Below are 22,372 nucleotides of genomic sequence, written 5' to 3' on the forward strand. Positions count from 1 at the left end.
AATACCAGAAATCTATTCGGAAAAGTGCTATGGAATTTATAAAATTCCTACTAAGTGGCCATCTAATACTCATCTTTGTTACGGCTTTCTCTCCCGATGGAAATCCAAACATTGAGTTCGACATATTGTTCGATACCGCGGTACCCGAACTCACAGCTGATTTCCGTTTGCCTGCTCATGTAGTACCGAGACACTATAATATTGAATTAGACATCGACATGTATACTTTTCACGGCCAATGCAATATCAGTCTCGACACAACAACAATCAACACTCACAACCTTCCGTCAAACATAAGTTTACACTCAGTAAATTTGATAATAACTAATGCCACGTTGATTAAAGGTGTTGGTGCAAATGCATTAAAGTATAACTTGCATGATATTATATATGTTACCAAGCAGGAAATTGCCATTCTTGATTTCAAGCATAAGTTATCACCTATATATAATTATACTCTGAATATCGTATTTTCGGGTATCGTGGCTGAATCGGGAGGCTTATTCAAAACTTCAATAACTTCATACGTAAACAGGGATGGACATAAAGAGTGAGTATAAAAACACTGTCTTTCTCTATAAACACTATTAATAAGATTTAAATTAAAAGCTTGTTAGCTATACCGAAAACTTGCACATTATATGATATTTTAATCATTTAAATAGAAAGTTTTGAAATAAATTTATAGAATTTTAGAGGGATCTAGAATATGTTAATATCATTTTATTTTAAAGAATGTGCGTTTATATAGGCCGGTATTTATAGTCAAGTCTTATTTCAAGACCGTCTAAAGTAATATATCTTAAGATGCTAATACGGTTCTGTAATTGGTTATATAATGACACTTTAAGATTGTACTTAAGACGGTCTTAAATATAAGAACCGACTATGAATAACGGCCTTAGAGAAGATTAATATTTTGCAAGGGGTGGTAAAAACTGAGTTGACTATAATTTTAATTCGAGGCCAATAAGAGCCTAGTGCTCGAATATATGTGCCGTAAAAAGACAATCTTTTTTCCTTTTTTCCTTTCAATTTTGTTTACTGTACGTACTCATTGCAGATGTAGAAAAAAATGATCAACTCCTCATTGGTTTCGATTTTTACTAATTGTAAGACCATCTTTAAATGATAGTTCTATATGCAGTATAGAAATTTTGTATTACACGTTAAAATATCGCGCATGAAACGAAAAAATGGAAATGAGTAAACAATTTTGTTTATTAAATAGTCAAGAAAGTTTAGAAAAAGTTTGTGATTTCTCAAAGTACATGATCCTTTCGGTGGTTTAAGAGTGAGCTTGTCTCGTAATTACTACGTTTATAGAATCATGTTTTATTGGATTTCTTTGTCTGTAGAATTATATAAAGCTTAATATATACAAAACAAATAATAAAATTATTTGCAATAATAACGGCCTACTGACTATTCAACGATATTCGATGAATGTCAGATTTGCAGCGTAGATCTCGACATTGCCAACAAGCTTGCACAATTCTTTTCAGAACATTATAATAGAATGTTTTACTTCGAAATTTCTTTGTTATATTTATTTTCAATAGCACTTTTATTTTACTTCTATTTGGACAGCAATTTATAGCACAAAATATCCGAGCACGAGTTCCATCATCCAATCTTCCTATCTATATTTGTATTTAAAGTGTCAAAGTTAAAAATGTTTTTTAAAAAATTCTAGACCAAGTTAAAGTTAGTTTGGAATCATTAATGTAAAAGTGGAAGTCTTTCTATAATTAATCTTTGCCGCTTTCTAATAGATTTATACCGCTTATGCATCCAATTATATATATGCAATCTTTATTTCGGCCAATATGGAGATACTCGATGAAAAATTAGCCTTGTATTAATTAATCCAAAATAAAGAAGAGATAGAATGCTCGCACCGAAATCGCATTTATGTCCTCTTGAGCTTTTATGCTATAACTCATATTGCTTATATAGATTAAAAGTTTATTGTTTTATATATATATATATATATATATATATATATATATATATATATATATATATATGTAATCGAAATTTTGTAGATGGGTTATCGCAACACGTAACTCGGCGATTGGAACACGACGTTTATTTCCATGTTGGGATGAGCCAGGATTAAAAGCTGATTTTACAATTAACCTAAAGTATCATAATAGTTACACTGCACTTTCGAATATGCCAGTCATTTCTTCGCGGCGGTCTAAAGACAATAAGATAATGGCGCGTTTTGCTACTACTCCTGCGATACCCACTTACCTCGTAGCCATTGTTCTAATCCGCTTGTCCATCATTTCTTTCACGGCGGACTTTAAATTGTGGAGCAGACAACAGATGAGAGAGAATATAAGAGATGCGGGTGGCATAATTACAAAGTTTACACAGGCTTTCGAGGATGAGTGGCCAATTTTGGGGAAATTTTTAAGAGAGCATCAACACTTCGCAATTCCAGGGTGGCTAGATGATGGCATGGACAAATGGCAAATGGTATTTTATAGGTAATATACACATATATAATATAACACACGACTATATTTATAATTATTTATATATATATATATATATATATATATATATATATATATATATAAATTTTCTTATACTTGGCGTGGGACACTACTATATAGTGTCTCTCTTTATTGTTATATAATATAATATTAGTATAGAATATATAATAATATAATGTTATAATTTAAATGTATATTCTATCCTATTTTACAAACATGTCTTATTACATAAAGAACAGATATTCCTGTTATACATTAACTAAGCAAACATTGATTATTTTGCTATTTAAAATAGGTCATATATCATTAATGACACGCATATATGATTTATTATATATTGATATGTGGATTTTACATAACTGCGTTAAACAATTATAAACGATTTTTAGAGAGGAAAATATTATCTACAATAAAGAATTAGATCCCATTGCTCGCAAAATAGAGGTTTCGCGTCTAATAGCGCGTAAACTAGCAAGTCAATTGATCGGTTCTGTGACTAGAGCGTCATGGTGGTCACATATGTGGTTGCATGAGGGTATTGCTACGTTGCTCGGAATATATATTATCAATAAGGTAGTTTTTTAATATATATTTGTAATAATATTTCGTCAAAGAAATAGAATATTTGGAATAGATATAGACAAATACAAGAAAATCTTTATAATATTTTGCAATTTGACGTAAGATAACAAAATACTAAAACTATTAAATATTGCAAATATAATACAAATTTTGATATCTAGACTATCCCAGATTTCCGAATTATGGATTTGTTCGTAGTCCAAACTCTACAAGAATCTCTCCATTTAGACGATCAACATATTATGAATTCTCTTACATCAGAAGTAAACAATATGTTTGAACTTAATTCACTTTTCACATTTTCCTACTATCTCAAAGGTATAAAGCAATGCTAAATGTATATTTAACATAATTATTTTTTATTAGGATTAATTGAAAGTTAATATTCTATAAAAATTCATGCTTATATTACTTCACTCACGTTATTTTACTAGAAAAATAAAATTTATATTAAAAATCCTTTACAAAATCAGTCAGTTTCGGGAGGCTGTAAATATATTATAATCATATTTAATCCACATATTTTATCTTACAATATGATTTATTTTAGGACCTGCTATACTGCGCATGTTACAACACTTAATTGGCATTGAGGTGTTTCAGAAGGGAATTAATATATATTTGAGAAAACAGTGAGTCTTGTACATCTTGTGTGTTTCTACACTTTTTCGTCTACTGGCGATATAATTCTCAAATTTGCTGTTTTTAAAACTAAATTATGTTTTTCTAAATTAGCTTCTGTTTTATCTTATACAAATTTAACTTATAAAAGGAATGTTGTATGTGTTTAATGTTTAATTGGAAATGAGATAATAGATTATTAGAAATGCTGTATGTCACATTTTTAGTAATTATTTGAGCTAAAATTTTGAATAAGAAGGTACATAATGTGTGCCATTGAATCTATATATCTTTACATCTTTTGTTCCTCAACTTTTCTGAACTTTTTTATCTTTATTTAAGATATAATATAATAACTCTAAATAAACCACATAACCAAATAAACTAATTACCTCATTTTTCAATTAATTTTTCTTTACTGCATGCATGAGATACATATCTCTTTTCATCTCTTCTATCATTTAATCATGTTCTTATACAAATTTATATTAATCATTCACGTATCTAATACCTACTTCTCACGTTTTTAAACGAATACATATTATTTGTTAGAAGAATTTATCCTTTAATAAATTAATTAAGTTATATCTCAAATTATTATATCTCTTTTATTTATATTATTATATACAAAAATCATATAAATGGATACAGACATGCAAACATACAGCACGTATAAATTAAGTAGTAGTTTTATTTTTCTTGATGTGATCTGCTAACATATAATTTATGTATAGTACGTAAACAACGTTACACTAATCAGTTTTAAATTTTGCAAATTTCTGTTAGCTCAGCTTCTCCGAACGATTTCTGGTCTGCCATGCAAGCTGCGCACAATGAAGCAGTAGTTACAGGACAATTTAACATAACAGGAATGATAGAGCCTTGGATAAAGCAATATCATTATCCTGTTCTAAATGTAATGCAATATTCTGAATACTATACCATATTAGTTAACGTTTCGATACACAATACACCAGAGGCTCGGTGGATTCCTGTGACATATACTACACAGCCAGATATCAATTTTAATACTTTAGTAGGTCGTTTGTTACAACCACCAGTTTCGTATCTGCAATTTGGATTTAATGCAAATTATTCAGCAGATGATTGGATAATATTTAACATTCAACAAATTGGTAAATATTAAACAATTGCATTTTATTGTACTTTTGTGTCTGCTCTATATGATAAGATTGAGTAAAACTGTAAAAAAGGGATCAATCACTTTAATCTTAACGTTATATGTCAGAATCAAGGTCGTTGGAATTGCACAATTTTCTATAAGGTCTTTTATTTTATTCTAAGTGTGTGTGTGTGTGTGTGTGTGTGTGTGTGTGTGTGTGTGTTACCCCTTATATTTTATATTTATATTTTAGTTACATTATATTACGTTAAAATTTGTTCATGCAAACACCTGATGTTGATTTTTATTTATTAATAATTTATAATATTCAACACATATTTTTGTCAGCTGTGTAATAATCAAATTATTAGTCATTAAATTCAATTTTCACAGTAATACGTATAATATATAGAAATAAAGATCAGTTTTGCAAAAATTTTCATGTTATCCTATTATAAGTGCGTTGTCGAGTAAATCTCTCCAGGATACTTGACTTATAATGTTATATTTCATAAGTGTGCAGATAATTAATTCGAATTTTTTATTTACAACACAAGCAGATTTAAACATTCTTTTTATTTGATTCAAAAGTAAAAAGATAATATTTAGAAATATTTTTCATCAAATGCGATATCAAAATGATTTACTGGCAAATAACGTTTGTTTATCATATTACAGGATATTATCGTGTCAACTATGATGACAAGAGTTGGACAAGAATTGCACGCTTTCTCAGCTCTGAGAACTATGCGGAAATTCATGTTCTCAATCGTGCTCAAATCATCGACGACGCGTTTCACTTTATGATGTCGGGCAAAATTAATTCCTCCATATTCTGGGAACTCACGAGCTATTTATCGCAAGAGACAGACTATGTAGCATGGTATCCCATGCTTAAAGTTATTGAGCGCATGTCATATATCTATCCATTTCCCGAAAGTCAGCAATTCAAGATAAAAGTAAGTTTTGTTAAAAAACCTATGTGCAATTGGTACGTTTAGAACATTGATTTTGTATTAAGAACTAATAGGTAATTTTCAAAAATTAATACATGACGTGCGAGACCCTACCGCATCCCTTGATCGATTATATGTATAATGTGTGTGTGCGTCTACCATAATATTAAAATATATGCAATGATTAAAAAATGAATAAAGAAATATCAGTATCTTGTAGTGTTTAAAATAAAAAAAATTTTAATTAAACGTATATTTTCCATGCTACATATTTGAAAATTGACTAATGATAAAATTATATTGTTTTACAATATTTAGGAAATGGTACTTAGCCGATTGGTTCCACTTCTTCGTAAAATAGGATACAAAGAGTGTCATCCCGACGAGAATAACGAGGAATGTCCTAAGGAGGAGAATCACCTTCTTAAAAGTTTGAGACAAGAAGCCGCAAAATGGGCCTGTGTTTTTGGCGATGTTGACTGCAGGAGAGAAGCTAACGCTAAATTGAGATCGCATCTATTAAATCTTGCGTAATTTTTCGTATAACATTGTTTTATAGTTGTATTTTTATTGTATTTCCAATTGCTTCATAAATTATTTTTTCTATCGCGATTATTATAAGAATATACGAGTTCAATTTTTACGATCATTCTTTTTAGAATCGACTATTCTTTGCCGTGGTGGAGAAAATGGACATTTTGCCATGGTTTGTTGACAGCGGATAATGTTACCATTAATAAAGTATATGATATCTACTTAAATCAAAGTGATACCAAAATATTAGAATTTTTGACTTGCTCCGATAACTATCGTCAAGTCATATCAATGTTTATGGAAGGAATGACATTACTACCTCGTAGGGGTTCTTCTACTCGAGTAAAAGAACAAAATAAAATTATACCGAGAGACTATATTAATATGTTTCATTATATTGTTGAAAGATATGCAAATAACGAATCAGCGCTTAATTACATATTATCCAATTGGGTCGAAATCAAGCCCGAGTAATAAACATTCTCTTTTATAAATATATTCTACTTGAAATTATGATAGTTTATATATGCCAACTATATATTATGTCTGTTTTGTTTTTATAGAAAAATGAGTACAATTGCAGCATTAATTGACATTATAAATCATGTGTATTCTCCGAATCATCTTGATAAGGTAAATTTCATTTTACTCATTTTCTAACACAATAAGTCAAACGCTTCTTACATTTTACTTATTATCTTTTTATTTAATCGAACTTCATATCTCAGATTATACGACAAGTATTTCATGGATGTAGATTATAAATATTTTGATTAAAATGTTGAAGTAATATCTGTTTTAGATAAAAAAATTTGTGGAGAATATGCATAGACGAATACTAACTGATGCTGGTAATAAGTTCTCTGGCACAGACGTGGTTGGTTTGGCATTTACCAGACAAGAGGTTTGTATACAAATCCAAAAATATTATCTTACTTACAATTAAAATACTTATCCGAGCATCAATATTATTTTAAGTTTACAATTAGCTGTGCATAACATAAGTATACTTCATGTGTTTAATATTCAATATGTAACATATATTCTTTCACATTTTGTATGCAACATATTATTGGCTGCATTCCGATATTCACTGTCAGTACTGAATATCTATATTTTTCTATATTTTACGTTACGTATACTATAAATTTTCAGTATATCGGGGAATGCAGCCATAAATATCTCACTTCAAAATTAATTATTGTATAAGATTTGCAGCGTGTATACATAATGTTGAAATTGTTTTGCAGATATACGAAATGATCAAAAATAACTACGTCAGTGTATTAATGTCGAATATTAAAAGCAAGATAGACTTACGCTTATCTCAAATCAAAAGACATATTCTCTCGTATTCATGTACGTTTAACTTTATAACAGGAGACGATAAATGCAAGTCTACTTGGTTGTAAAATAAACTTGATTATAAAATAAATATATTTGCTATAAACCTGATGTTTTATGATTATTACGTAATTAAATTTAATACATTTAATAGTTATCAGTCATTTTTATGTACAGGATGTTTCTGATTAAGCTTATAGACTATTGATCTTAAGGATAGAAAAAGTTTATACGGACATGTGTCCAAAAAAATGTACTCAAGTTATTATAGACTTTCTAAAATATTAATAATAAATTTTCAAAAATTTATTTTTTATTAAAATAGCTAATGTAAATTTCAAGTAAACATTTATACTAAATCAATTGTGTAATGACCTCCTCATGCAATATAGTGTATATCTTTCTCGTAGTATTTTATTACAAACTATATTGAACACTCTTGAAATTTTTGAAATGCAAGTTGTTTCAGACACACACATGTTTATATGAATCTTTTTTATTCTATAGTAAAAATAGGCTCTCAAAGTCTGGTCAGATTTTTCAGAAATAGCTTTAACAAATTAATAACTTTTATTTATATTTAGCACTTATATATAAATAAGACATTTTATTAATAAGAAAGATTATTACTTTTTATTTATTAAATCCTCAAACTCCGTACTGATTAGGTTACGCCAGAGAGGAACTTGAGAGCGATCACGCGTTTTACTTTAGGCCCGTTTGTTTTAGCTGAATTTCTTGCACAGTTCATCTTTTCTCCTTTTCTGTCAAACGTAAAAAGAAAAGGAGAAAAGATGAACCGTGCAAGAAATTCAGCTAAATGAACAATGTTTCTCTTTCGAATAAATTCAAGAATCGAGCCCAAGTGGCCAATTCTCATTTCTCTGTTCGTTACGCTTTTGTCAGGAGGATGCGTTCCATTTATCGAAACCAGCGTCTCTTGTTCGCTCACGTTCTATTCAAGAAGACAGGTGTAGCATTGCGCATAATGGCGGCCGAAGAATACGACAGCCTGCAATCAAATTTTGGTCCGGAACATCGCGCCACATTCAAATGTAGCCATGTTCCTTCTCGCATCTCGGACCAGTTTCTGATTGGTCAAAGAAAATGGCCGCGTTCAGCAGACACAACTGTTGAGTTCGTCTTATCAACACTCTGCGTTGATTGGTTGGTTCTAAAAGTAAGAGCCAATCACGTTCGACTGCTACTGAGCGGCTTGGTCTGCACTGCGCATCCTTGGACTTGCTACATCTGTCTTCTTTACATCATGGTTCTATTATGGTTCTATTAGCGCCCCGTTATCCACGGTAGTCGCCAGCTCGCCAGTCGTGTACTGTCGTATACGGCGTAGCGTATGGCGCCGGTGAGTTTTGGTTAAAGTCGCCGAGTGAGACGTCGCACGAAAGGATGGGTCCCGTATTTTGTGCCGTTTACGTCGCGCTGTTGTCCGTATACGCGAGCGCGTTCGCGGACCCGCACACGCGGCGAACGAAGGACAGCCTGGTGGAGCAATTGAACGAGGATAACTGGGATCGCATGCTAACGGGAGAGTGGATGGTCGAGTTGTAAGTGTGCGACCGTGCACGTCGACATCACTCGTCGTGGTTGATGGCGTGTCAAAAATACTCCGAATTTGATTGTCATTGACGAGCGTTAAATTCCCGTGAAAAATACGCGGGACACGGAGTCACGCAATTCGATTTGATTAAAGTGATATATGTTTATTTTATTATATTTGATAGCGTTGTGAGAGCTTTCATATTTAAACTGAGTTTTACAATTATTTTAACGTATATATGTTAAAATCTGTGACAGATGATATATAAAATAGTTTGTTAGAATCTAACATGTGTTATTTGTTAGTTATGCGCCATGGTGTCCAGCGTGTAAATCACTTGAACCAGTCTGGGAGGATCTTGCGTTATCGAAGAAGGAGCTAAATATCAATGTTGGAAAGATAGACGTGACGAATTCTCCAGGTCTTAGTGGTAGATTTATGGTTACAGCTTTGCCCACAATATATCAGTAAGTTTGTTATATCAATAATTTATATTATGTTTTGTTGTTATATATGTTAACATAATTACTTTATAATATTTTGTAAATTAATTAAGGAATTTGTATTATAAATTCAATAACTATATATCTTGGAACTTTTTTTAATCTTCTAGTGTGAACAATGGGATATTTAGGCAGTATAAGAGCCCAAGAGATAAATCCTCGTTGACCGAATTTGTGTCTAAAAAAACTTGGACGAAAGTGGTTCCGATATCTAGTTGGAAAAGTCCAACTTCAATCCATATGTCAATTTTAAGTCAATTTTTTAAGCTGTCCCAAGTGTTACGAGTAAGTATATATGGAGGAGTAAAAGCCTAATGGTGTAAGTCAAATTTTTTTTTAAATATTGAGTTGTATGCAAAGATACAATTTATATATATTGTGTAGATTGCATCTATGCACGTAAGGAAATATTTTAAAAAAATTTGACTTACTATATACATATGTATCTTTATATACATTTTTATACGTTATTACATTATTACATCTGTTACAAAAATTTTAATGGAACATTACTGTTTCTGCTCAGAATATCCACAATCAACTTTTAGAAGAAGTTGGATTACCTGTGTGGGGTAGTTACTTGATTTTTGCTATTGCAACAGTTATTTTGGGTACAATGTTAGGATTGGTGAGCCATAAGTTTTATATTATGTAGCGTATAAAATTTATTTGCCTAGCAAACAGGTGATGTTAACTGTATTTATCATTGTAGTTCATCGTGTGTTTGATCGACTTCATTTTTCCACAAAAACCGGCACAGCAACAAGGCAAGAAGAAACAGAGTGGCGCAACGGACGGTGCTACTCAGGAGAAAAGTTCAGACGAGGATGAAATTGCAGAAAATATTGGGGATGATTTAATAGACGAAGAAGAATCTGAAGCAGAGGAACCCGAAGTGAAGGAATCTGAAGCAAAGGAATCCGAAGCGAAGGAAGTTGAAGCGAGTGAGAAAGATAAAGATACTAAAGCTGATACTAGTAGTCCCAATGTTCGCAAGCGTAAGCCACGCAAGGCTGATTAGAGATACTAATTTGTTTTATGTAAATATTCAACAAACATGAATTACTTGCGACTAATCTTTGGTGATATGCTCCCAAAGTCATTCCTGTGCGCCAGTACGATATGATATTGTTATCCCACATCTCAAATTATGGATAAGTAGTGTGGATCATCCAAGTGAATGATTCGAAGAAACGACGGTGTCTACCGTCACTTGTATATGTTTAAAAATTCCAGTGAAAGAATTTCAGATTATTATTTTGTCTGTAAACATTTTCTTATCTACAAATACATTTTGAAAATTTGAAAATAGATACCTCAGGTATTATTCAGTAAAATTTTAGGATCTTGCAAGCGTTTCTGCTGTCAAATATTCTCAGGGCTTAATCCTCTCGTTGAAGCAATGAGAAAATGTAAACATGTTGGAAGGACCTTTTCAAGATCACGACAGATACGTTTAATAGATTAGCAAGTCGTTTATTAGATGGTAGTTGAAAGTTTTTGAACTAAAGAATTTTTTTTATTATGAAGCATTTACTTTTTGCTTGCTTTTTCTACTAAACGTTTCAGATTTCAAAAAGATCTTATAAATTGAAATATTTGTATGAACTTTTTTTGAGACTATTGTAAGTCTAAAAGACACTTGATATTATTTTTTAAATCATTTATATTTCATATAGTGATAAAAGAAAGAAAATGTTGAAGTAATAATTGTATGAATATCGTGTTTAAGTATCTAATCTTTAGCCATCGGGAAAAGAACTATAATAGCATATTACCTTCTTTAAGGTTATAACGTTACAAAACCATTTATAAATCTATTTATTAATTATAGTTGATATATAAAAATATTACAAATATTACTATTTACATTCTTTTTTTCGATCACATTTTTGAATAAAATATTTTAAAATCGTCAAAAATGAATTGAAAACTACTTAAGAGTAATTATTACTTTTATAAGACTTATATATGCACTCATATATTTCTTAAGTTCAAATATATACAGTTATAGTATTTTGCAATTATAGTCATTTAATATATAATCGCGCATTTATTTATATGAAAAGAGAAATCACAAGTCCTTTCATAAAAACTGATTCTAACTAAAGTATTAATGTAATATATTAATAGCTGATGTTTATTGTTGTCAGCAATTAAGAATTGTGGTCATTGCATACGCATTATTTCTGATAGCTTTTTTATAACTTTTTTTACTGTGACCACATAATTAGCCTATACATATGTATGGAATATTTTATATGCTGCAGATGTTTCTATGAACCTGATTTTTCTCTTTCTCTGTCAATAAATTACAGGAATTTCCATTAATGATCCATGAAATAAAGCAAAGTGTTGCAATAAATAGTACTCGCAATAAAACATAAATAGCATGTTTAGAAAGGCCTACTTTAGCTTGTTACATTTGAGTTTATTTTTACAATTACAGTATAAAAAAGGATTTTTAATTACAAAGAACATAATCAAAAAGCTTTTTTCACTTTATTGCAAGCATGCATGCATATATGCTACTACACTTGAAATATGAATAAATAAAGTCTCTGCCCTTAAAAGGGTATGATTATCGAATATTGTTTACATTTTTATTTGTATAATATATATTCGACCATAATTCTCAGTGATTTTTTTTTATTACAATGTCTTCCGCATATTATTTTCAATACATCGGGATTAAAATCTCCATGATAACAACGACATTTATATATACATATACAATACAAGTTCCCGTTATTTAATAGTATTTGGCATTAGTATAATATGGAAAATTTACTGCTTTGCTGTGTTCCATATTAAAACCGATTTTTCCGCTTTTCTGGTACACGATTTATATTCATGCCTTCAATTATTCATTTTCTGATAAGTAGGACGTTATTAATTATGCTAATATCAAGGAAAAATCAGCGTGAAGCTAATGAAAATCTCTGTAATATTTACTGCCTGATAAAGTTTTAATAAACGATTTAAATCAATGATATAATTATAATGGACTTTTTGTAAACATCTGTCAATCCGATTTATTTTAAAACGTGATCATGACTAGTAATTTAAGTGAGATAATTTGTGTGTATTTACTGGTATTATATAAATTAATTACAATTATGTATTACGCTAAATTTTAAAGAAGAAAGAACGTTCCAATAAGATAGATATATTTCATAAATTCATATTATATATTAGTAGAGAATTAGAGAGATAAAATATTATTAAAAATCTTTTTCGAGTTTGTGATTTGTTAAAAAAAAAAAAATTATTTATTTAAATTATTTAAAATTTACGATATATATAAATAAATATACATATTTTTTTATCTATTTATATATTTATGTTTATCAACATACCGTGTTGTATATTTTTTTCATAAAACGAAAAAACTATAAGAATTATCTTTTATGTCCATAAAAGGTAAAACAAAAAATTATTTTTATAACATTAAATATTTGCGCACCCGTATGGTCAGTGCATTCCGAAAGACATCGACAAAAGGATTAGAATCTTTGCGAGTTGTATATCTTCATTCGCTTATTTGAGAAAAGAGAAGAGAAGAAGAGGAAGACAAATAAAGAAAGGCAAAGGCAGAGAGAAGCCTGAGAGAGGCCATCCTGGCTATCCCGGTCTTTTTCGTGAGACCGCCGAAAGCAGCTGAAAGCCCCTGTACACTAGCCCCATACATACATATAAAGAAGAAGAAGAAGCCACGAACAGAGAGAAGGATCCTTCTTTCTTCCATGAGCCACGAGCTACTCCGGATTCTGGCGAGAGCTTTAACCTCAATCAGATACTGATACTTCTAAAATAAATAATAAATATTTATAATTAGAATTGAGAATTGGGAATTAAAAATTAAGAATAATTGAGAATTGGGAATTGAGAATTAAGAATTGAGAATTGGGAATTGAGAATTAAGAATTGAGAATTGAGAATTGAGAATTGAGAATTGGGAATTGAGAATTAAGAATTGGGAATTGAGAATTGGGAATTGGGAATTGAGAATTGGGAATTGGGAATTGAGAATTGTCTCTCTCCTGGCTCGAAGCTTGCCGAGCGCGGCCGCCGCGGCCAAAATATCCCCTCCCCTCCAGCTGGCTAGTTCGGACACGAACCATTAGCACGGACGCAAACCATGTGCGGTTATTGAGCGAAACGACGTAGTTGAGTTGCACTTTCTCAGGCGGCGCGTCGGAAAATGCAACAAACGAAAAAGGCCGGGATCCGGGATGGCCTCTCTCAGGTTTCTCTCTGCTCCCACCAACTCCCACGGCCACACAGCATCAGCAGTGACATTTCTATATATGGTTAAAAAGTGCCTTGGAATTATAAGTACATACAGCGAGTTAAAATAAAAGTCGAGTTATTACCGAATTGATAAGTAAAATTCCTGTCTTAAACGCTGAGCATTAAAGTACGAATCGCAACGAATTGATTGATATTCTTTAATTATATTTTGTATTTAAAATCCTCGCTACATGTGGAAAACTATCCTTATTTTGCATTATAACCTTTTATATCTCGTTTACATACATCAGACCGGCAAGAAGATATAACGGACGCCCAAGATATCCACAAGTATTCTTCCAATTGACAGCAGTATGGAGGCAGTACTTGAACAGAACATCAAAAAAGTTGCCAATCACGTTGAGCAGCAGTTGGACGCAGAATTGGAGAAATTAGATAATTTGGACATCAGTGATTATGAAAAGATACGCGCGAACAGACTAAATGAGCTGAAACGGATGCAAAAACAAAAGCAGGATTGGTTGGCTTCGGTAATATGTCATGCCATGTTTATATTCGCCTTAGAGCCTCTGCACAAGACTCTCGTATGATAGTGTAGTGTAATGAAACATGGGTCAACGCACAAGAAACGTATCGGTTACGGCGTTATACGTCAATATGTTTCTTGTGCGTTGGTCTACGTTACGTTATCATACGAGAGTCTTGTGCGGAGGCTCTTCGAGCATTTAATATTAGAATTCTAAATATTGTATTAAGAAGGCATATAAAATTATGTCTCAAAAATTGTGTAACTGCTGTACAAAATGTTATATAACAAAGTATGTATAACTTATGTATTGTTACAGGGCCATGGAGAATATGCCGAGTTATACGACGAGAAAGAGTTCTTTGAAGTATCTAAAAAGTCAGGAAACATAGCTTGTTTATTTTATAAAGATGATTCGCCACGATGTAAAATAGTGGATCATCATTTCAAGATTCTTGCAAAGAAACACATCGAAGCGAGATTTTGTAAACTAAATGTTGAGAGATGTCCCTTTTTGACTGGTATTATCATGCTTGATATCTTTTTAAGATATATATTTTTGCAATAGTGTATTTAAATGTGATAATATTGTATATTTATGCATTACAGAACGGTTACGGATCAGAATTATACCTACAATTGCGCTAATTGTGAATGGTAAAACCAAGGATTATATCGTGGGTTTTACTGAATTGGGAAATTGTGATGATTTTTCCACTGAAACATTGCAATCACGTCTTGCACAATCCGGCGTGATTAATTATGATGATGATCTGCAATGTTCAGAAACCAGTAAGAAACCATTTATATTTAGACCAAAAACCAAGACCATTAAGGGACGCAGCTCAGATGATTCTGATGACGACTGAGACCACATCCAAATACAAAAGTTTACACGTACTCTCTCTCATTCGTATTTTTCTCATGTATTAAATTTCAGCAGTGTTCTCTCGTTTAATATAGTAAGCTTTTTGTAATAAAGTTGATAAATTTTATATTTTAATACTTGGGATACATATAATTTTTTTTTTAGCAAAATAGTTAAATTTCTATACAATAACATATTTTTGATTATATTTATATTAAAATGTCTCAATAATAGATGTGTAATTTGAAAGATTGTTGGATTTATCGGCAATCGAAAAACAATTTCTCATAATACTTGTATAATTTAAAATAAATTATATAGTTACAATGTGTGTGTGTGTGTGTGTGTTAAACTTACAATTTTACAATTAGTTGCATTTGAATATATTTTATTATGTGCTGAGAAAATTATATGTGCAGGATATATATACAGGATTATATACCACAGGAAAAGAAGGAAAGATAAATCTTACATACATAAAATAAATGTTTATGTTGAAATATTACAAAGAACATATGTTTTTAACATATGTTTAATTTTCTTTTATATATTCGCAAGAGTAGTTTTACACAAATGAGACAATACGACGTTTTTTGGACCTTAGAAATAAAAATGGAAATAAATTTATGAATTATGACAAATAAAATAGAGAAAGTAACTTCTTGTAATGTGTATAAACTGTCATATATTTGCAAATTGCAATGCGAAACATGAGAGACAAGTTGCTATACAAGTTTGCTGTACAAGTTATCGAGAATATCACAGTAGTAATGCAATGATAAGTCGTACATGGTTAACTAATTTTATAATTTAAAAAAATTTTCCGAAATACCTGTAGCTTATCTTATGTAAAAAAAAAAGATACAATATCACGCAATAGAAAAAGCAACACGTTGTATTTATCAATTTTTCATGCTAGAAAGTATATGTGTCTAAATACATTTAAATAATCTATAACGTAACGAAAATCTATAATTTATTTATATTTTACGAAGAAAGGATTAATAAAATTTTTTAAACTTTTAAAATTATTAAGTTACGTCGAAATATGTCGAATAGTACACAACAGGAAACTGAATATATTTGTGGTAATGTCATGTACATTAACAACAATAAAGTACTAAAAAATGTTTCAATCTGTGATATTATGAATGTTACTTATAAGTATCACAAGACAAATATCTCGTTTACAATATATATGTATTTCATGGTACTGCAAAATAACATACGACATGACTATATTTACAAGTATATGAAATGTCATTATCTTTTGTGAGCATATATATATTATATATATTATATATATATATACATATACATATATATATATATATATATATATATATGTGTGGTACGTAAGAACTATATTAGATTTAATATGTTTATCATTGCTTATCTAATACATGGAATCGAATTAGGCTAATCTAATACTTAAAGGGGAATAATAAATTTATTAACAAAAATACTTGCGTTATAACTAATTAATGTGAATTTATACTTCTTCTGAAATAATAAAACAATGTTCTGATTTGTTTGAAAAGCTTAACTTTGATTCTTGCTTATCTAAACTTTAAAATTATATAGATATTATATAGAATATAGGTATACGAATTCAGAAACGAATCAAATGTTAATGTGTATTCACACTATCATCATTATCAACAACCTATATATTAATTTATTTTTATTATTGTGAACATAAGTCTGATTAACTGGTTGAAATGCATAAAATGCCTATGTTTCAGATCACTATACAGATATTCATATCTGAGAAAATCACATAAGCATATGTCTTCTACCTTTAATACGGTTTACCAAATTGCAAATCTTAAGTGCTGGCCCAAGTTTTAGCCCCATGTACTTCATCATCATGTCGCTATTGAGAAGAAGTAGAGCTTTGCCATCAATTTCCTAAAAAATGTCGTTAATTTCATGATAAGATACATAAGGCACATTGAATGCATGTTTATATTTAACTTACATGTTTCCTGAATAAATCTGCATGTTGTCCCAATGCTGGGTCTGTAATGGCAATATAATGGATTACATCCTCAATAGTCCATTCCGCTGGTTCGGCGGGAGGAGTGCGATTTCCAGAAGTTTCAGATTGAGTAGTAGACGTCGCTGCTTCTAATTCTGTATGTAAATATGTCGTTAGCGTATTATTTCATGAAAATGCTATTTAACATCGAGGTTAATTCCTCAATATTCAAACTCTCGAGATAGCACAAAACTTTTTTTATACTATATTATCTTGAGCAATAGAGCAATAACTATCCATACCTTTTTAAATAATAGTTATGAATATTTGTGCAATTCGCAGTTTATCATTTTACCTACAACAAAGTTTTATTGGTAAAAAAAAATTACCAGGGACAGATTTGCGAGCTTGCTTGCTTGCAGATGGTGATCCTGTAGAATTGTTTGTACTTTGTACAGTAGTTTGTTGTACATGCTGTTGCTCAGTTGACGTTAAGTTTTGTTGATTTTCCGATGACCATTTTCGTTTTTCTCCTATAATCAGTTCTTCTTTAACAGTGGATTGCGGTTGTTGTTGTTGCGGTGGTGTATTGGGACATTTGTTGCAAGGTTCTTTCCTTCTGACTAACATGTATTCACATGCACGGAGGTCTTCAAGTTGCTGCCTTATGTATGTATAGAAGTCTTCCTCCTCCAGGAAAACAGGTAACCTAACAGTGGCAGGCTTCTTCAGAGTTCCCATACTCAAATTTATGGTTTCGCCTTCGCCGTTTATCAGTAAACTCAACATTTGCCTGGGATTCATGGCTGCCATTAAAAATGCCTGGAAGATGTCTCTTGCAACATTTGTCATAGGACCAGTGCCAAATTGCGCTGGCATAACTTTGACTTTTCGAAAGTCAAAATATGGCCCACAGTAACATTTATTGTTAACATAAAGTGTAACTGCAACATACAATCAAGTCGTCATAAGTGTTTGCATGAACTTTATTTCTTGTAAAAAATATGGCACGTCGTATGTGTTGGATGTATAATTATAATTTACTGACCGTTCTCAAGCGGCTTGGTATTGGCTGTGCTAGTATCAGGTTCCGTAGCTAGCTGTGGTGGTGCGTTTGAGCCTGCAGGACTTACTAATGCAACTGCAGGTTCTCTACTAGTGTTGCTCCCAGAGACTGCCATTACTAACAAAACATTACTGGTGGACCTAGACCTAAACTTGTTGGGACCTGCTGTATAGATTAAAATTGAGAACATTATTAAAACTGTGGATTACAAAAATTTGAATACTATATAATGTTAAGAGATATATGTACTGATTGATGCACGAAAATTATATTAGTAGAAGTTACAAAATATTTATATATGTACATTTCTGTCTTGGTGGCTGCAATGGGTGTCCACTTTTGAAACACCATCCTGCAGGGAAAATATCTCGGGAGTCATAACGACACCAGTAATCAAAAGCACCGCGCCAACCATCAAAAGTAATATGTATCATGTCGTCCTTAACCGCGCCGACGGTCGCAGTGCATATAAGTTGTGGGTTTTTCTTATCGATTGCTTCTAACTTATGCCCGACTTCAAACAAATTAGAGCGTGGTGTCTTTGGTTCACGTTTGAATACTTTTGACGGTGCCATCTCGGCACCATTTAAAGTTTTTAGGAGAAACATTGGCCAACTGGAGGCATTCATCCGAAAGCCTAATGGCGGTTGAAGCATCCCACCAGATTTCTCGCAGTAGCCTATCGGATGTATCTCGTTACTGTCGACCAACCGCCAGAAATCATTCTTGTTATCAGAACCATCTAATCTTAATCTCAACCGTGGTCCAAGAACTCCTACTACTGTGGCGATACAAGTTGACGTCAAGTTTCGTGGATCTAATGCTTCCAATTTCATATTAATCTTAAATTCATTCGTTGGTGGAACTTCATGCTGAAATATAAGCAATGTGTAATATGTAATGTATAAAGTGAGAGCTCGGTATCCTTCTGTAAGCATTGAATCAATAAGATTCTACAATAAGATTAAATAAAAATTACATATAACTATATTGTACTGTACCTGTTTGAAGCATTCAGTTGGAGCCGCTGTGCTATTTGTTTCCCTTAAATAAAGATCCCAATCAAAAGTCTGATAGGTTTCATACTGAAATGTTCCAGTAGATGTTGACGGCGGGTGAGATACAGTTGTGTGATTATTTGTAGTAGTGTAAGATTGCGTCGATGGTACATTATTGTTGCTTGGTAATCCAGACGGAGCTGGAGATGGGACAGGGGATGGCGACGATGGATCCCTGTTGTCTAAAAATTTAACGTTTGCTTGAATCGCTAACGAAAGCTACGTACTTAAAGCTGCTTTGACCAAACTTCATTGATTAAAGGATTACCTAACATGACAAAATAATTAGTGTGACCATTTGTATTTCTGGCGATATAATCGTCCTAACCCAATTTTAAGCCTTGTGTCCACGATGCTAGAAATTGGTCCGAGTTCTCGATTCAAGTTCTCAAATAGAAGTAGTTGCATTTTGATGACTCTAGATAACGTTATAGTCAAAAGATGTGGGGTCGAAAGCTGAGTATGAACCCAGGCCCGTGGAATAATCCTCTTTTCTGTATTTATCAAAGATTTAGAAAAGTTATACATTTCCATTGTCCAACGTCACATTGACCATCGTTGACTATTATAGCTATTTATAAAGTAATAATGTTGGCAAAAAAGGAATTGAATCGTGCTGCATTTTTTCATTCGAGCTTTCTATTCAAGTTTTGCATTCAAGTTCAGTGTGTCCACGATTCAAGTTTCAGTAACTTTCCCTCGGTCCGAGAACTCGGACCAAGTTCTAGCATTGTGGACACAGGCCTTTACATATCTTTCTTTTCTACAATACACGAAAAGATATGTGACAAATGATTAGGTTAGAACGATTATATCGCCAGAAATACAAATGGTCATACTAATTATTTTGTCATGTTGGCAACTCTTTAATCAACAATTAATCGGGAGTTTGGTCGAAGTGGTCTTTTTATGCCCGTTTTTACCAACGTCGTTTAACTTGAACCTTAATTCAATTCGCTCTTTGTCTCATTCTAACAATCTCCCTTAGAAACAGACGAAGAGTGAGTTAAACTAAGATTGAAATTAAACGACGTTGGTGAAAATGGGCATTAGACATATAGTCACTTACTTTTCTTCATATCTGCTTGCGTCTCCTTTTTCTGATACGCATTTAAACATGGCGAAGAGCAGAAATCCTTCGTCGGGCAATCCTTCTGTTCCAGTCTGAAAGGCGAACCTCTGATCACGTTGTCGCACTGTAGACAGGCACTCCGTGTATAGGTTTTGAGAGATTCGGACAGACACGTTTGCGAACAGAACTCCTTCTTGCCGTGCTGTGTGGGATGAACATACTTCAACGGCAATTTAGTCTCTCCGCACCACGTACATGCACCAGTACTAGACGGAGCTGTAGTACACGCAACAACGTTCTTCGGTTTTGGCGGTCGCCCTGGACCTGCGGAACATAAGAAAGATACAGAATTCTCGCTTGTCGAAACGACATCCCGATAAATATTTGCGAAAGAAATGTGACCGAACAACAGAAAATCGCGATAGTAAGACGAGGCGATGACGAGGCGGGAAGATGAGGCAAAATATTCGAGCTTGGTAAGGTTATTTTTGCAAACGTTCTCGCATACCTCGCCCTTTGTTCGGCGTAGACATCCTCCGTCCGTGCCTGGACAACTATCGATGGTAGAATCGCCCCTGGGACCCAACTAACGCAACCGCAAGATCGGGCTCATGTTCGTAGTACGGAAATAAATTTCGGCGCCGTATAGGTCGTCGCGGGACCGAACCGAGGACCGAGGCCAAACGAACCCTCGATTCGCGCGAAGCCGAATTAACTACCAATTATCACTTGTGCGGGGTAAAACAGCTGTTTGCGAGCTTCTCTACGCGACCCGCAACTCGTCCCGCAACTCGTCGGAATAAATGTAGCTCGACGGTCAAAATAATCTAAATGTCGCGCATGAAAAGTTGTTGTGTCAGTCCGCCATATTGCTTTAATTTGGCCGCGCAATCCGCGCACAAGAGTGGCGAATGAGAAGCAAGATAAGCTTTCAACGAGATAAGTCTGTTCTTTTTAATGTCCACTTTTATTATTAAGGGCCGGTTGTTCCACCTTTCGATAAATCTCGGCTTACTCGACAGATTACTACCTATAGGATAAATCTTACCGGGTAGTTTACCAGCTATTTAGTGAGCGTTGTTCCACGGTTATTAATCCTATACAAATTCTATATTATCATATTCGTTAAATAAATCTGGACGTGGACGAATTGTATATCGCTTGCGAAGCACCACTATATATATTTCTTCATCAGATTCTTCGTTATCATCTTCGTCACCATAAAGAAATTGATTTTCGCATAATCCTGGTTCCATTTTCGATACCGTCCGATACCGTCAGTTCGATAATATCCAAATTCTTTATCGCAAAATATTATATACAAATGCGTGAAACGTCAGATACACCAGCGCTGCGCATCTCCCGCTGACGGGGTATGATTTCTAATCCCACTACGCATTTATCTGTCAGATAAGTCTTACACGGTACCCAAAGTACCGTGTAATTTATCTGTCGATAGTGGCCATTTATCAGGAAGTTAAATTTTACCGAGAAATGGAACAACGCTCTACAGACATTTTATCCATCAGATAAGTTACCAGATAGTTTATCTGAAAGTGGAACAACCGGCCCTAATCCAGATTAATTTTAATTCCTCTTCGCGTTATAAAATTATAAAATTAGAGGTTGAAGGCACTACACTTATTCAGCATTCGGGGTTCCTACAAAAAAATTTAACCCTAATCCCTCCAACGTTTCTTCCGCTATTTAATCAAATTTTTAAAATTAGAAAAATAAGTTAAATTTAAAGTTAATTTACATTGGTAAAAATGGACATTTTAGTCGCTATGCATTTGCTGAAGAATAAATGTGTAATGGT

The 22,372-nt window shown here is 32.5% G+C and overlaps 4 protein-coding genes across 7 annotated transcripts; 3 read left to right on the forward strand and 1 right to left on the reverse strand.

Moving 5' to 3' along the window:
* Positions 1-25: 25 nt before the first annotated feature.
* LOC139809589 (aminopeptidase N-like) lies at positions 26-7,788 on the forward strand. Of its 2 annotated transcripts, XM_071772561.1 has the most exons (12): positions 26-550; positions 2,049-2,498; positions 2,897-3,080; positions 3,251-3,407; positions 3,640-3,721; positions 4,497-4,846; positions 5,512-5,792; positions 6,108-6,319; positions 6,449-6,793; positions 6,887-6,956; positions 7,126-7,227; positions 7,574-7,788. In XM_071772561.1, exons 1-12 carry the CDS (start codon positions 30-32, stop codon positions 7,733-7,735), a joined length of 2,916 nt encoding a protein of 971 aa, XP_071628662.1. In that variant the 5' UTR covers positions 26-29; the 3' UTR covers positions 7,736-7,788. The 2 variants fall into 2 exon arrangements, 1 of the variants encoding a protein (XP_071628662.1); XR_011731141.1 differs by lacking the exon at positions 7,574-7,788 and having other exon boundaries at positions 6,449-6,495; positions 7,126-7,183.
* A 1,185-nt stretch (positions 7,789-8,973) lies between these two features.
* LOC139809419 (thioredoxin-related transmembrane protein 1) lies at positions 8,974-12,726 on the forward strand. The gene is made up of 5 exons (XM_071772296.1): positions 8,974-9,232; positions 9,531-9,692; positions 9,839-10,013; positions 10,255-10,356; positions 10,441-12,726. Exons 1-5 carry the CDS (start codon positions 9,075-9,077, stop codon positions 10,747-10,749), a joined length of 906 nt encoding a protein of 301 aa, XP_071628397.1. The 5' UTR covers positions 8,974-9,074; the 3' UTR covers positions 10,750-12,726.
* A 1,251-nt stretch (positions 12,727-13,977) lies between these two features.
* On the forward strand, positions 13,978-15,728 carry LOC139809420 (thioredoxin domain-containing protein 9). Of its 2 annotated transcripts, none has more exons than XM_071772297.1 (4): positions 13,978-14,148; positions 14,273-14,512; positions 14,828-15,029; positions 15,118-15,728. In XM_071772297.1, the coding sequence occupies exons 2-4, from the start codon at positions 14,336-14,338 to the stop codon at positions 15,375-15,377; spliced, it is 639 nt and encodes a 212-aa protein (XP_071628398.1). In that variant the 5' UTR covers positions 13,978-14,148; positions 14,273-14,335; the 3' UTR covers positions 15,378-15,728. The 2 variants fall into 2 exon arrangements, with proteins under 2 accessions (XP_071628398.1, XP_071628399.1); XM_071772298.1 differs by having other exon boundaries at positions 14,022-14,041.
* Positions 15,729-16,672: 944 nt separating this feature from the next.
* Scm (Polycomb protein Scm) lies at positions 16,673-21,439 on the reverse strand. 2 transcript variants are annotated; one of them, XM_071772295.1, is made up of 8 exons: positions 21,062-21,439; positions 20,551-20,877; positions 19,425-19,663; positions 18,728-19,295; positions 18,406-18,585; positions 17,747-18,301; positions 17,358-17,512; positions 16,673-17,287 (listed from the first exon to the last, which is right to left on the reverse strand). In XM_071772295.1, the coding sequence occupies exons 1-8, from the start codon at positions 21,084-21,086 to the stop codon at positions 17,153-17,155; spliced, it is 2,184 nt and encodes a 727-aa protein (XP_071628396.1). In that variant the 5' UTR covers positions 21,087-21,439; the 3' UTR covers positions 16,673-17,152. The 2 variants fall into 2 exon arrangements, with proteins under 2 accessions (XP_071628396.1, XP_071628395.1); XM_071772294.1 differs by having other exon boundaries at positions 18,406-18,588.
* Between the last annotated feature and the right edge of the window lie 933 nt (positions 21,440-22,372).

The sequence above is a fragment of the Temnothorax longispinosus genome, chromosome 3 (genome assembly GCF_030848805.1).
Source record: "Temnothorax longispinosus isolate EJ_2023e chromosome 3, Tlon_JGU_v1, whole genome shotgun sequence".
NCBI classification, from domain to species: domain Eukaryota; kingdom Metazoa; phylum Arthropoda; class Insecta; order Hymenoptera; family Formicidae; genus Temnothorax; species Temnothorax longispinosus.